The sequence below is a fragment of the Pipistrellus hanaki genome (assembly GCF_964339955.1).
Source record: "Pipistrellus hanaki genome assembly, chromosome: 3".
Lineage (NCBI taxonomy): Eukaryota > Metazoa > Chordata > Mammalia > Chiroptera > Vespertilionidae > Pipistrellus > Pipistrellus hanaki.
Genome location: NC_140505.1, coordinates 23,541,048 through 23,556,933, shown reverse-complemented (window position 1 = coordinate 23,556,933; position 15,886 = coordinate 23,541,048). Strand labels below are relative to the sequence as shown.

General features: G+C 43.6%; 1 protein-coding gene across 3 annotated transcripts in view; it reads right to left on the bottom strand.

Annotated features, from left to right (window-relative positions):
- Window positions 1-2,395: 2,395 nt before the first annotated feature.
- CHRNB3 (cholinergic receptor nicotinic beta 3 subunit) overlaps window positions 2,396-15,886 on the bottom strand; it is a 28,235-nt gene continuing 14,744 nt past the window's right edge. For 2 of the 3 annotated variants that reach the window (XM_084879850.1, XM_084879851.1), the window contains exons 4-6: window positions 8,388-8,497; window positions 6,985-7,867; window positions 2,396-5,162 (exon numbers count right to left, since the gene is read on the bottom strand). In XM_084879850.1, the coding sequence (XP_084735976.1) occupies window positions 5,004-5,162; window positions 6,985-7,867; window positions 8,388-8,497 (1,152 nt within the window). In that variant the 3' untranslated portion in view covers window positions 2,396-5,003. Of the gene's footprint in view, window positions 5,163-5,703; window positions 5,766-5,795; window positions 5,969-6,984; window positions 7,868-8,387; window positions 8,498-15,886 lie in introns of those variants that run through there. The other variant, XM_084879852.1, reaches the window with a different exon arrangement.

The following is a 15,886-nucleotide window of genomic DNA, read 5'->3' as shown; positions in this document are numbered from 1 at the left end:
GGGGGTGTGCAAGAGGCAGCTGATCGATGATTCTCTCACATCCATGTTTCTAGCTCTCTGTCCATCTCTCTTCCTCTCTGTGAAAAATCAATAAAATATATTTAAAAACATCCACAATATAATGCAATCAGCACCACCATTCATCCACAGAACTCTTTTATGTTGCAAAACTGGAACTGCATCCATTAAACAACTCTTCATGCTTCTCTCCTCCCCCCGACCCCCCTGCACTGATAACCACTTTTTCACTTTGTCTCTATTAATTTAACTATTCTTGTATCTCTTATAGGTGGATTAATACAGCATTTCTCGTTTTGCAATTGGCTCATTTCACTTGGCAAAATGTCTTCAAGTTTCATCCACGTTGTAGCATGTCAGAGTTCCTTTGCTGTGGAAGGCTGAGTAGTGTTCTATCGTATGTATTCACAATATTTTATTTGTCCATTTGTCAATGGGCGGCACTTAGGTTGGGTTGCTTCCACCTATTGGCTTTTGTGAATAAGGGTATACAAATATATCTCTGAGTTCCTGATTTCAATTCTTCTGAGTGAATTGAAATTTCGATATTCTGAGTGAATATACCTAGAAGTGAAATGGCTGGGTTTTGTTGTGATTCTAATTTCATTTTTTTAAGGGACTGTCGCTGTGATTGCATTGTCTTACATTTCCACTCACAATCCACAAGGGTTTCGTTTTCTTCGCACCCTCACCAACGCTGTTGAAGGCATTTCACCACATTCATCAGGGCAAAGTCGGGTGGAGGAGGTGCAGCAGGTGGGAGAAGGAAGATGTTGACTTTGAGAACCACAGAGGCACCATCTGAGGGCCTAGAGCAGGGGTCTTCAAAGTACGGCCCGCGGGCCACATGCGGCCCGCAGAGGAGTCTGATCCGGCCCGCCAGGTTTTTTGGGCAGTGAGCGCAGCCGAGGTGTTACAGTAGGAATTAGTAGTTCATATAGTCCAGCCCTCCAGCTCTCTGAGGGACTGTGATCTGGCCCCCACTTTAAAAAGTTTGAGGACCCCTGGCCTAGAGAGAATATATTGGGATGTCCCCACTCCACCCAACCTTTCCCAAGGCCTAGGGTGTGCCTCTTGGGTGTGGTGAGGGGCTTGGCAGTAAGAACAGGAGCATACCAACTGAGCATCCCACCTTTTGACTGGAACTATCGTCTGAACCCTCCAGCAGTACCAGCCATTCTGAACTGGAGATGCTATTACATGCCTTTTATACAAATGCACTCGTGTGTGCACGCGCACATATACACACACCTACACACTATTTCTAGTTGGTGTTTGGAAAAGTTTAGGGCTATTGTCAAGTAGGGTCTGGGGGTAGGGATGCTAAGCATCCTATAATGTGTGGGACAGACCAATGTAGGATTTTCCCCATCAAACCACCCATAAACCTCCCTGTGAAAAATTAGAACCCCCTTGAGGGTATGAGTGTGGAGCACAGGCCTGTGAAGGCACATGCCTAGCAGGCTTGTTGAGGGGCAGCCCCACATTCTCACTGGGTCCTTCTTGGCGGCAGGAGCATCTGTCCCGCTGGAGAAACAACAAGGCTGATCCCTCCTCACTCCTTCATCCTCCGAGGGTGGGTTTTGCAGATGAAGAGGATGTTTAGAAGGCTGCTCATCTTCACAGCTCACAACCTTCTTTCTGTGATTTCCCTTTGGAGACTGCGGTTCTTCTGTCCTGCGTGGGTCTCCTCTTGTTGCCCGAAGCTGGAACCCTCTTCGAGCATTCAGGGCCACGTCTAACTTGACAACAGGCCAGCCTGCTTTTCCCCAAAGTGCTTACTCTGCCTGGAGGGGTGACAGTGCACATTTGTGGAGGTGTTGCCGCCCTCGGCTGCTTTCCCCAAACCTAAGACTATCCGTAAACCCAAGATATCATGTTACTTCTATTCTCACTATTATTTTATTGCCATACTGAGCAGAAAGTCTTGATACAAAGAAGGAATATGTATCGGGTTAAACACAAATGACAGTCACCATGGCTACTAATGAAATGAGTACACTTTAATACAAAATAGGAGGTGCTTCCATGAAAGAATTATGACACAACCAGAAAGGTCGATCCCAGGATAGAGGTCCTGCTCTTTGGAAATTACAGGGTTCTAATGTAGCTGGTGATAGGCCAGCTCTAAAGGGACCAAGGTCTTTATTTTTATTTTTAAATGTATTTTTTATTGATTTTTTACAGAGAGGAAGAGAGGAATAGAGAGTTAGAAACATCGATGAGAGAGAATCATCGATCAGCTGCCTCTTGCACACCCCCTACTGGGGATGTGCCCGCAACCCAGGTACATGCCCTTGACCGGAATCGAACCCGGGACCTTTCAGTCCGCAGACCGACGCTCTACCACTGAACCAAACCGGTTTCGGCAGGACCAAGGTCTTTATAGCTGCTGTGTGTGATGGACACAGGCTATCCCACTAATTTTATCACTGGACAGGTGGCGAGATCAGGCTGTCATCATCTTAACCCAGGGATTATTCTTAACAGTGATGACTCAAAAGCCAGATAGCATGTCTCCTTGTACAATACAGCATAAACTATGCACCATAATTTCTGGTGTACTCTGTCAAAAATATTAAACAGGAATAATAATTGCAACTTCCAATTTTCAGAAAATACAGAAGACAGAAGAATAAGTTAAATGACAACAAAAGCCAGCAACCGGACAAATACGAAACAACATTCTTGGGGAAAGCTGATCTAGTCTTTTCAACAAGTCAGTGACAAATTAAAATAGATTTAAGAGGCACACCACTATGGGTTAAATCCTATTTTAGACAATCTAGCTACAAATTTAGGCTGTTCTTGAGAGACAGAAAGTGGAAAATGGAATTATTTTTTCTAAGTATGATTTTTATTGATTTCAGAGAGGAAGGGAGAGGGAGAGAGAGATAGAAACATCAATGATGAGAGAGAATCAATGATCAGCTGCCTCCTGCAGACCCCACACTGGGGATCAAACCCATAACCTGGGCATGTGCCCTGACCGGAAATCAAATCATGACCTCCTGGTTCATAGGTTGATGCTCAACCACTGAGTCATGCTGGCCAATCAAAAAGCTTTCTTTAAAAATTAAAACAATTTTAAAAAATATTTATTTTTGAAAGTATCATATAGGTCCTCTTTTCTCCCCATTAGCCTCTTCCAATCGGCTCCCATTCCACCCCCCAAGCCCTCACCATCCCATAGTCTGTGCCCACGAATTGTGCATCAAAAGCATTTTAATGTAAGAAAAAGTTTAAGGTACGTGCTGAAAATCACACACACACAACTGGAAATATTGGAGGACTGAGCAAGAGTAAAATTTGTCTTTATTTTAGATGAAAAACCCAGTACAAACTTACTGGTACTGGTTTAATTAATCAATTGAGTCTTGACCATGTACACAGCTCTATGAGATGCTGTTGGAAATGTAACAGGGGCAAGGCAATAAAATTCACTTAATAAAATAATAAAGAACAATGACCTTCTAAACCGTATAGCAGAAACTGAACACATCATGGATTTTCAGAGACAGGAGTTCAGTGGGGCCCATGAGGAGGCGGAGTGGTAGCAAAGATCTGAAGAGTGAGAACAATTAGGACAGCTCTGTGTGAGCCCACTCCTGTGTGCATGCTAGGGTGTGTCAACGAGTGTGTGTGCCTGCACGTGTGTGTCCAGGCATGAGTCTGTCCCACATGCTCACACGTGTGATGGAGAGTTGCATGGGTCTTGCTGTGACCTCTTGGGATTAGCAGGCAAGATTACCCCCAGAAGATTTTTCTTGCTATATATTTGAAAGAAAAATTTCTTTGCTTTCAAGTTCTCTTTTGTAGTTGCTTTCTGAGGGTTATTGTGACCTATAAATATTTATCCTTTTCCATATCTGAAACGGGCATTGTCTCCCAATGTAGCGGCAATGAGGAATAAGCTGCATGCACATGTATATGGGTTTGACCTTTGCTGTATTTGTGCCTGGTCGGAAGGAAGCTTGGGAAGTGTCTCGTGTGGTACTTTTTAAAATGTAAGACTAGATTCTAATCAAAATGCATTTTTCTAAGATTAGTTCTGCCATTTACCTAGCAAACGGATGAGTTGAATAAAGTTAAAGTCAATAGCATTCTCAATAAAAAGAGCAGTGATTTGCCCTTTGATTTCACAATCCCATCAGGGATTTACGGCATCGAATCCTTGGTTTCACCACAATATATTCTTGTAATTCCTGCCCTAAAGCAGAGATAAAGCAGATTCATTTCCCCAAAGGATCAAAGTTACAATTAGAAATTGTGTGGTCTAAAAATTGTGAAAGCTCCAGTATGCCTATCCAAAGAATAGGATTGTAGAGTGGAAAAGGGTGTTAAAAATCATGTCATAGGCTCTTCTTGACCAGAGAGGACATGTGACTTGCCTAAGGTCCCACAGCTCACAGCTGAGAAAAAGCTTGTCTAGAACTCAAGAGTCCTTGTGCTCTGGTTCCCATTTCACCATGCTGCCTCCCTTCTTAAAAATTCCAATAAAACGTGCAGAGATATATGGATGTGTGGATTACACAAGGAGCCCCAGTGTTCTGTCATGGTTGTTGAGATTTCTTCGTCCACAACACACAGCCTAAGATGCATCTCAGGCAAAACCACCCAGAACAGGATACAGGAGACCCAAATCCTGCCAACACCGAGGCCTCCTTGAATTCTCAGGCCTCAGGTTTGTTAGACCTCAGTCCAGCTCCCTGGGAACCTCCTTGTGCTGCCGGCTTGTGAGCTCAGGCCTGGGCATATGACTCCTCCCTGAAGCCAAGGCAGGGCCCTTAGGAGTTCTGTTTTACCCAGACCCAGCCCACTCTAATGGCAACCACGAATTTCCTGTGGGCAAACCACATTTACCAAGTTCCGTTTCCTGGAGGACCACACAAGCCCTTCCAAGAAGCCTGTGCATTTGAGTGCAGTATATACTTGCCGGCTGGATGGCAGTTCCATGGTGCCATTTTGTCTCTGTGGAGTGCATGTTAGATCGCTCTGGAGACTTGCTCCTCGTGGTAACTGTGTAGCCACATCTTCAAAGAAGGGGTGAAAATCAGGACGGAGCCCATCACCGACACCGTCAGGAAGAGCCACAGGAAGATGCGGTCCAGAACTTGTGCTACGAATTTCCAGTCTTGTACCACCTGCACAAGAGAAGGAGAGATGGCTTCCATGTCGGGTGCTGGGCAGCCATTCTGAATTTGTTCCAAGGGACTTAAAAAGGGTAATATTCAGATTTATGGTTTTCAAAACACACCTAACACATCACCTGTACTATAGGCTCAGATTCTTCCCAAATTAAACAGCCCGTGATCACTGTCATCAACAATGAAGATGTACAATAGAAACACAGAATCATTGGTGCATTTGTAAGCATGGATGGTTAAAATGGGGGAAACCCCACTTTAAAAAAAAAACACAAATAAAAAGCCAATATCGAGGGCATGTATGGGAGTGGGGAGAGGGCAGTGTAAGATATGTACACATATAATACCTTAATAAAAAAAATGAAAAAAATATGCAAAAATAAATAAATAAATAAAAAGCCAATATCTCTCAGTGTGATGCTTCCTGATATCATATATGAAATGAACCACAAATTTATAAATTAAGAATTTTTGTGGCTCAATGTCACAAGCCTATCTTTTTTTTTTTTTTAATATATTTCTTTATTGACTTCAGAAAGAAAGGGGGAAAGAGACAGATATAGAAACATCAATGATGAGAGAGAATCATTGATCAGCTGCCTCCTGCATGCCCCCTACTGGGGACCGAACCAGCAATCCAGGCATATGCCCTTCACCGGAATCGAACCTGGGACTCTTCAGTCTGCAGGTTGACGCTCTATCCACTGAGCCAAGTTGGCTAGGGCAAGCCTATCTTTCTTCAACCCCACATGTGGGCTTGGCTGCTCCAGCTCCAGAATGATAGACAGTGCCAAGGAGGAGACCTGAGCAGGAGAGGGCAGGGATTGATAAGGGAGAGAGGAGACCAAGTCCCTCTGGAGGAAGGGAAGCTGTGAAGGGCAAGGTCAGAGCAGAAATAAACTGCGAGGCTGGAGAAGGACGGGCCAGTCATCATCTTTAAAGGGGAAAGTGCCTATTTCTACCACATGAGAATTATATGTACTATGTCTCAAGTCACAGATCTGAGTCCAGGACTGTTCTGAGTCTGAAATTCACATCCTTGCCACACATTTTTTTGTTCAAATCTGTAAGCTAAATTACTACACCCCTCTAATATTCTAAACACTACTACTATTGGTTGTAACACTATTTTTTTTCTTTATTGATTAAGGTATTGCATATGTATCATTATTCCCCTATTTCCTCCTGACATCCCCCTCCCCCATGACCTCACCCCCTGGTGTCTGTGTCCATTGGTTAGGCTTATATGCATGCATACAAGTCCTTTGGTTGATCTCCTCCCCTTACCCCCACCCTCCTCTACCTTCCCTCTGAGGTTTGACGGACTGATTGATGCTTCTCTGTCTCTGGATCTGTTTTTCTTCATCAGTTTATGTTATTCATTATATTCTACAAATGAGTGAGATCATGGTAACACTCTATTTTAATATTAGTTTAAAAATCTGATACTTCCAAATTCTATGGGTAGAAATACCCATCATCCCATTAAAAAAAAAGAGAGAGAAATTATCAGAGACCAGAATAGCCTATTTAAAATGTAGAATTGAATTATTTTCAATAGAATTAAGTCAAATCATAAGGAATAGCACTTAATCATAGTTGCTTCACTTTTTCCTATTCTGTTTTTGCGAACTTCTTAAAAATCCATACCCAAATCCCTAATTTATGTCAGGACTTGTTTTACATTTTGTACTTGTAAAGCAGCTAGCGAATCATGCCACATTTCAAACAAGGACAGCCTTTTGTTGTAAATTGCAGTGAGAACATTCATTCTGGTGCATCTCAATGGTGGCGTTATTCTGCATCCCAGTCTACTCACCTGGCTGACACAATGCTCCTTCTTCACGTGCGTGGAGATGTACCGAATGGACTCCGCAGCCTTTTCCAAGAAAGCAACCAGCACTTTCTCTCCATCGCTAACCTGCTTCTGCTTCCTTCTCTCTAGGACTCTACCTGGCACCAACCGTCTGCTCTCTTCTCTCTCTGGGTTGGAGTAGCGGTCCACGTGGTCCTTCATGCAGAGTAACTTAGGGAGTTTTTGCAGAAAAAGCCTCTTCACCCAGGGGGCCATGGGGTGGTACGTGGAGGGAGATCTGTGGTGAACGTTAATGACGAACACGGTGACAATGATCGACAGGGTGACGAAGATCATAATGAACAGCAGGTACTCTCCAATGAGAGGGATGACCTTGGAGGAAGAAGGGATGATCTCCTCAATCACCACCAGAAACACCGTCAGGGACACCAGGACCGAGGTGGACAGGGAAAGCTTCTCCCCTTCATCCGAAGGCAGATAGAACACCAGCACCGTCAGGAAGGAGAGCCCCAGGCAGGGGATGATCAGGAAGAGGGTGTAGAACAGAGGCAGGCGACGCAGGACGAAGGAGTAGGTGATGAACGGGTAGGCGTACACACCGTCTCTCCTGTGTCCCTTCCTCCCTTTGGCGTGTAGTATTTCCCACTCCCCGTTATCGAAGAAGTCTTTCCTGTCGACGTGTTCGTTGAGCAAGACGAGGTCGACCATGGTCCCGTCGTAAGTCCAGGACCCGAACTTCATGGAGCAGTTCTGCCGGTCAAACGGGAAGAACGTGACGTCCATGGTGCACGAGCTCTTATAGCTGGCGGGAGGGGTCCAGGTGACGGTCCCATTCGATTTCACGAGGGCCTTCGTCATGAGGGAGCCTTCGAAACGTCCATCAGCACTGTGGTAAAAGCAGGTTCACTTTAACGGCAAGCTGACTCTTATTTGTGGGGAGTGTGTGTGTGTGTGTGTGTGTGTGTGTGTGTGTGTTTTGCCCACCATCAGACTATTTGTATTTTATTACTTTCCTACTACAGGGTCAAACAATAACTAAAAAAGAAACAGGCCCTGACCGGTTTGGTTCAGTGGATGGAGCGTCAGCTGTGGACTGAAGAGTCCCAGGTTGGATTTCGGTCAAGGGCCTGTACCTTGGTTGCGGGCACATCCCCAGTAGGGAGTGTGCAAGAGGCAGCTGATAGATGATTCTCTCTCATCCATGTTCCTAACTCTCTGTCCCTCTCTCTTCCTCTCTGTAAAAAAATCAATAAAATATATATTAAAACAAACAAACAAACAAACAAAAAGAAACAGGTCCCTCATCACTTGAAGTTGTGCATTTCTCTTCATTATTTTACCAACATCCAGCTCTTCTACTTCTGGTCCTAACTTGCCCCAGTGTCTTTTTCTCCTATGATACTTACTTTTCAAAGAGAACTATGTCAGGGAGCCAGAGAGATTCCGATGGGACTTTAATGGAATGAATTCCACCGTATTCATCAGGATTCCAGCGTAATTTGTGGTCTGTCCATTCCTGCATACAATCAGCATAACTATAATTTTATTCTGAACAGTCAGTGTTTTACACTTTGTAATCTTCGAGTTTATGTTAATTTACTAACCCAGTGTTTTACTTCAATAGTGCATTATTAGGTCTTATGATCCTAGCTGTGGCAGTTGGAAAGACAGGGCTAGAGCCACCCTGTCTCTGGTCTTGCCCAGGCCCACACACGCAGCCCACCTGGGATTTCCAAAATTGCTACATCTACAGCTCAATGAAGAAGCTCAGCAACAAAACACAACCAATTCATGATCCATTTTTTCCAGCCTATTTTCTCTTATGAAACAAAAAGCAATGATAGATCTAACTCGGTTTTGTCTAGGTGACTTGGTCAGGTGATATTTTAATCTTATGATAAAGGGTACAAATAATTTTGAATGTCACTCAAGAGTCCTCAACAGCCCTAACTGGTTTGGCTCAATGGATAGAGCCTGCGGACTGAAGGGTCCCAGGTTCGATTCCGGTCAAGGGCATGTACCTTGGTTGCGGGCACATCCCTGGGGGTAGGAGGGGAGGGGCGTGCAGGAGGCAGCTGATCGATGTTTCTCTCTCATTGATATTTCTAGCTCTCTATCTCTTCCTCTCTGTAAAAAATCAATAAAATATATATTTTTTAAAAAAGAGTCCTCAACAAGTATCCACCCAGTATGTTATTATGAAACATCCAGGATCTGCTGACTACTCTTGATGACATTACAACTTTAAAAAAAAAAAAATCTTTATTGTTCAGATTATTACAGTTTTCCTCTTCCCCCTTCCCCGCATAGCTCCCCTGACATTACTACTTTTATCCAAGGGAAAAAAATATTTTCCAAAATTTTTTTTCTCTAAGTTTTAATCGGAACTTATCTTCTGAGCACCCAATTACAGTTTTAAATTATACTCCTAATAGTGTTAGCCTCCAGATGCTTACATATTTGTTCTCATAATAGAATGAAATTATAGCATGTTTTACAGGGGCTGATGGACCCAGATTAACAAGCCTGACCATTAATTGATTTGATTATGAAGGTTAAGAGGATGACATATGGATGACCCAATTACAGTAGAAATGGACTTTCTTAAAAAGATTTTGGATCCAGAATCTTATGAAATCTGACCTGAAAATTAAATTCTTCTGTTCTACTGTCCCTCCTGTGGACAGTTGAGTAATGATGTAGGATAATGTTAAACGACATTTCAGAACGGTGGACGGGGAATGCCCAGTGCAAGGCTTTCTGGAGCCCAGTGATGTCAGCTTTGTCATTAGAAAATCGGGAGTCAGCAGACGGATGATTTGACTGGATGGTAAAATATTAAAATAAGCATGATGCCTGAAAATGATAGAACTACACACTCTAGATGAGATATTTTCTATTTTAGACAGTGTTTGTGAGGCTCAATCCTTGAAAAACAAAATTTAAAAAATATGAGTCTTTAAAAAGCTACATGCTCCCAAACTGGTTTAGCTCAGTGGATAGAGTGTCAGCCTATGGAATGAAGGGTCCCAGGTTTGATTCCAGTCAAGGGCACATGCCCGGGGTTGCCCGCTGGATCCCCAGTTGGGGGCATGCAGCAGGCAGCCAATCAATGATTCTTATCATTGATGTTTCTCTCCTCCTCCCTTTCTCTCTGAAATCCATAAAAAAATTTTTTTTAAATAAAAACTACTACAATCTAGGGATAAAAATTGCATGACAATTTATGGGAAAACCATGCCTATGAAAACTGACACTTTAAAAGGCCAAACTAATAAATTATTTATCTTGTTTACTTGGTACTCACAGGCTTATTTTTTTCCCCCCTTTCCTCTGCCCAAATGTAATTTCATTCCAATTTGTTTCTTGCTAAGGAGACTTTTACCATCAGCAGCAGGTCTGAATCTCAGCAATGTTGAGGGAAACTCAGAATCGCATTTTTTGCCTGTTTCACTTTCACCTCACTTATGTTTTTAAAATTTATTTACAATAAAACTCACCTTTTTGTATATAGTTCTATATGCAAACAGCTGCATAATCACTAACATCATCAGGATACCAGAACAGCTTTGTTGTCCAATAAATTTCCCATTTGCAATTAACCCCTCTCACATCTCCAGCCCCTGGCAACTGCTGGTCTATTTTCTGATCCTATAATTTTGAATTTTCTAGAATGCCATATCAAAAGAATCAGGCAGTAAGTAGCCTTGTGATCCTGATTTCTTTTGCTTGTGACATGGATTTTGGATTCTTCTATGTCGTATTAATTTGTTCATTTTTATCAGTAAAGTCTCCCATTGTATGAATATACAACAATTTTTTAAAATTTTAATATTTTTAAATATAATTTTTTGGAAAGTATTACATATTCCTCCTTTTCCCCCCATTGACCTCTTCTAGCCCACCTCTATCCCTGCCCCAGGCCTTCACCACCCTATTGCCAATGTCCATGGGTTATGCACATATGCATACAGGTTCTTTGGTTGCCATCTTCCCGCCCACCCATCTACCCACCCTGCCTGCCTTCCTTCTGAGATTGGACAGTCTATTTCATGCTTCTGTGTCTCTGGATCTCTTTTGTTCATTAGAGTCCACATAGGAGTGAGAGCATGTGATACTTGTCTTTCTCTGACTGGCTTATTTTGCTTAGCATAATACTCTGAATATACTACAATTTATTCATTCTTTAGGTAAAATATTTGGATTCTTTTCATTTTTTAAAAAGTATATTTTATTGATTTTTCTTACAGAGAGGAAGGAGAGGGATAGAGAGTTTGAAACATCGATGAGAGAGAAACATCGATCTGCTGCCTCCTGCACACCTCCTACTGGGGATGTGCCCGCAAACATGCCCTTGACCGGAATTGAACCTGGGACCCTTCAGTCCGCAGGCCAATGCTCTATCCGCTGAGCCAAACCGGTTAGGGCTCTTTTCCGTTTTTAATGACCATAAATAAAGCCACTGGTTTTCTGGCACTTGCACCTAAAAAGTTCTTAGCTGATCCTGGGGAGAATCCCAGGTGACCCTGAGCAGCAGCATGCTGCAGGCACTCCGGCAGAGAGCCCCACGACATATTCTCAGACAGATCGACTGGAGTTGAGCCCTTACATTCCAGCTCGGTTTTGGAAAACAATGTTAGTGAGCACAGCTAATGAGCCCAACCCCAGAGTTCCTCCCTTTGGACCATAAAGATTCTTGGAAATGAAATCGCGTGCTCCTTGGATTCCGCTTTCTCTCCACTCCAGGCCCAGCCAGTGTGCACCTGTGCCCAGCTCTCCACTGCAAAGCAGGAAGGTGCGCGGCTGGTATTCTGGGCCCCTGCCTTGGTGCAAACACCGGTTTTACTAAGAGAACTGGGCCAAACCCCAGGGCGAGGGATTTTTCAGCCAGAAAGGTCTGCCTTGCTTACTGGCCCTTGAACCGTGGCATGAACAGCTGTGGCCAGAGATAACATAGAGGTAGCGGTATATTATGGGGCTCACAGTTTTGGGAGGGATGAATGCATTCTACCAGTGTGCCAGGCTTGTGTGCGCATGGAATACACTCCACCACCATGTACTCCAGCCTGGCGCTACCTCAGACAGTAAACAAGTAAACTAACAAGACAACTGACAACCACACCCGGGGCTCTTGCTATGAATGGGGTAAGGGGTGCAGTTTGTGGGCAGGGAAGGGAGTACTGAGGAGCTGACATTCCAACTGTGACATGAAGGGCAAGAAGGAGTAGGGGGGCCCTAGCTGGTTTGGCTCAGCGGATAGAGCGTCAGCCTGTGGACTGAAGGGTCCCGGGTTCGATTCCAGTCAAGGGCACATGCTACGTGCAGGAGGCAGCCTATCAATGACACTCTCTCATCATTGATGTTTCCATCTCTCTCTCCCTCTCCCTTCCTCTCTGAAGTCAATAATATATATATATATATATATATATATATATATATATATATATATATATATATATATATATGGAGCAGTGGGCGGTGGGGTGCAGAGGTCTGCCAGAGATGGAGCCATGGGAGGGAAGCTTTTGAATCCCTGAAGGGGATATAAAGAGATCTGAAGTGGACTCAGGCTGCGTTCCTGAGCAGTGAAGACAAAGGGCCAGCGGACTTTTGGTGACGGCTGTTACTCTGGTGCCCCCCGGAGAGAAAGGGCACGGAAGCCCGGGCTCCCCATGTGGATTGGCCTTTATTAGCTGCACTCCTCGGCAGGTGGAGAGAGTCACCCTCACAAGCAGGATGTCCTTCTGTAGCCAGACCTGGGGAATCGGACGCTGTCCCTGACATGCTGATCACAGAGGCCCTCACCAAATTTCTATCGCGACGTGAGCCCACTACCATGCTGGCCGAGCCCCGCGCCCCCAATGACCACGTCGTGTTAGACACAGCAGGGTCAGGATGCGGATTCAGAGCCCAAATCCTCTACCTTGTCCTCTAAGGAGCTGTGAGATTTTCTGGGCAGGTCCCTGTTCTCGCCGAATCTCGAGGCGCACCTGGAGATTAACCTCCTGCTTCTTCCCTTCTTAAAGGGAGAGATTATAAATAATACCCTGTGTCCGCAGAGCACGTCCTAGCCATGACTCTCAAAGCCGTTGGCAAATATCAGCTCCACTTCCACGGCTCCCAGTGAGGACTGTGTTATTGCAGGAAACAGGAGAGTAGGGGGCGTGCCAGGGCCAAATATCAAAGTTAATCTACCACTAAGAGAAAATGGAAAACGACTCCAAGTCTGGGTTTCCTAACTTGGAAAAGTACAATTCAAATCCCTGTCATGAATATTCCCTTAAAGTTGTCTTTCCTTCCATATGTTACCTGAAATATGGCTGCTACCACAATTCAGAACGAATTTTCATTTAAACCTACATCATAAGATTTTTTTTTTATACCACAAATAAATTCTTCAAGTTATTCTCAGTTTAATAGTAAGACAACTAGATAGTTAGGGACAAACATTCCTTGCTATTGCTTTGATTTGCAGCCTAAAAAGGACATCCCCGGGTAGCTCAGTTATCTCAAGGTCAGATGAAACATTCTTAAAACCAAATTAATGTTGACTCCTTTTAATCTTAAATACAGCAACATGACACATCCTGCATCTCCTATTCCCACTGCACCCATGAATTGTCTGTGCCTAGAGATGGAATTTGTCATTAAAGATGAGAAAACCCACCAACCACCCACCCCAGCCTCCTGCCCCCCAGCTGTCAGCCTGCTCTCTATCTATGAGTCTGTCTCTATTTTGCTTGTTAGTTCATTAGATTCCACATATGAGTGAAAACAAAGAAGAAAAGAAAGGAGAAAAAAACTCATGGACATAGACAACAGTGTGGTGATTGCCAGTGGATGGAGGGGGTGGCAGTAGAAGGGGAGGGAAGGGGAGGTGAAGGAGGGGATAGGGAAGATAAATGGTGATGGCCAGAGAGTTGATTTGGCTGGGGAACACACAATACAGTGCACAGACGATGCGTTGTAGAATTGTGCACCTGAAACCCGTATAATTATGTTAACCAGTGTCACCCCAATAAATTCAATAAAAAAACAAAAAGAAAGGATGAGAAAGCCTACAAGGGTGGCACAAGGAAATGACATTTACTGGGTCCCCACTACATGCCAGATAATGTATGCATCGCATTCACACACAGGACCTCATTTAACATCCCGAGGACTCTGTGCGATAGATATTTCTTCTGTTTTATATATGAAGCGATTGAGGGTCAGAGAAGTGAAATAAGTTGCCCATGTTTATATAGCAGGCACCTAAACTTCTGCTTGATTACTATTCAGGCTCCACTTGAATCAGAAGGCCAAACTGGCCTGTTTTGCTAAGATCGGAGTGAGGCTGTGGAAAAGGTAGGAAAATAAGATGGTGAGTAAGTAAAGGTCTGGGATGAATTCATGGACTTGGACATGCCACTGAAGGTCGTACAAGAAAATTAGGCTCTGAGGAGCTCGCTCAGACATTGACAGCAAGGCGGTCCCTTCTATAGTAGGTTTGCTTATGTCTCCTCCAAGACCAGCCCCAGGGATCTATCCTAAGAGGCCTTCCTTTTGTTTGCTGAACTTCTTGTTGACCTAAAACAGGAATCAGTTGTTGGAGGAACAACACTAGTTTAAGATGTCGGCCTTGGCAGACATTAAAGCAGCCCTATTTTCCTTGGGACCCTCACGGGGAGAGGAGAGCAAATGGATCCAGCTACAGTGAAGCCAGCTCACTCAGTCTTATTGTCTTATTGTTGTTTACCCTACAGTGCCTCGTCCAATGCCCAACACAGAGTAGGTGCTTGCTCAGTAGGTGCTTGTTGAGTGAGTAGATTTGACATCTGTCATCATAGTGATTACTCAAATAGCACCATCTCAGCAAAGGGTCGGACCCTTGGGTCATCATGAAAGGTTGGTTCCATTTCCATTACGTGTAAGGTGCTTGCGATGCAGGTTTTTTTTTTGTTGTTGTTGTTTTGTTTTTTTGTGTTTTTTTTAGCCCTGAACATGACAAAGCAGAATCTAAGTGGCTAGGGCATTAAGTGCCTTCTCACACAGTTTCTGTGAATCAAGGTTATAACCTATTTATAATGTGTAGGATTTTGATTTCTCTCTGGGAGCACAAAGGAGAAAGACAAACGAATTTGCAAAATAAAATCAATAAAGAAAAGTAAAAATAGGTCCATGTAAAGGACTTTCTCCGGATGTCTCTAAATTTGTGCTTGAGAGGAAAGAAGAGAAATGTCTAAATATAACCAAGAACTATGAAATAGAGGATAAGACAGAAGAATTGGGAGAAAGAAAAACAAACGACCACAACAGCACAAAAAAAACACACAAGTATCTCAGTTGCGTATGCTACCATGGAACATACTTTTGTTCCAATTATGTCGCATTTTCTCCTCTCCATAGATATAAACTAGAGAGTACATTTAGCAGAGTTATTCAGGGAAAGAATTTCCAAGAGGTTTGCTCCAGTGTGAGAGCTTTGGAAAGTCTTGTTACCGGGAATGCTATGCAGGTGACTCACAACTTCCCCACCTTTTTGGCTATCGATTCTGTAAGACCCAGTTTAAATATCTCCTCCCCTTGGAAGCCCTCCCTGATTTTCTCCCTGTCTCATTTTTCACAGTTCTTTATGTGTACTTTCTTCATAGTGTTTATCATATTACAGTAGTTTTTTTTTTGTTGTTGTTGTTTTTAACAAAATTAAAACTGTCTTCTCTCCTTAAAGGCAGGGCTGTGTTGTATTCTTTGTGTGTCCAAGATCTAGCAGAGCACCTGACACTTAGCAGACTCTCAATAAACCCTGTTCAATGAATGAAATATGCTATGAATCCTTACTTCATTCTCTCCTAACTGTCTTTCTAGACCAAGCTCATGAGATGTCCTAGAGAATGAGGAATCCATGCCTTTGAAGGCAGGACTA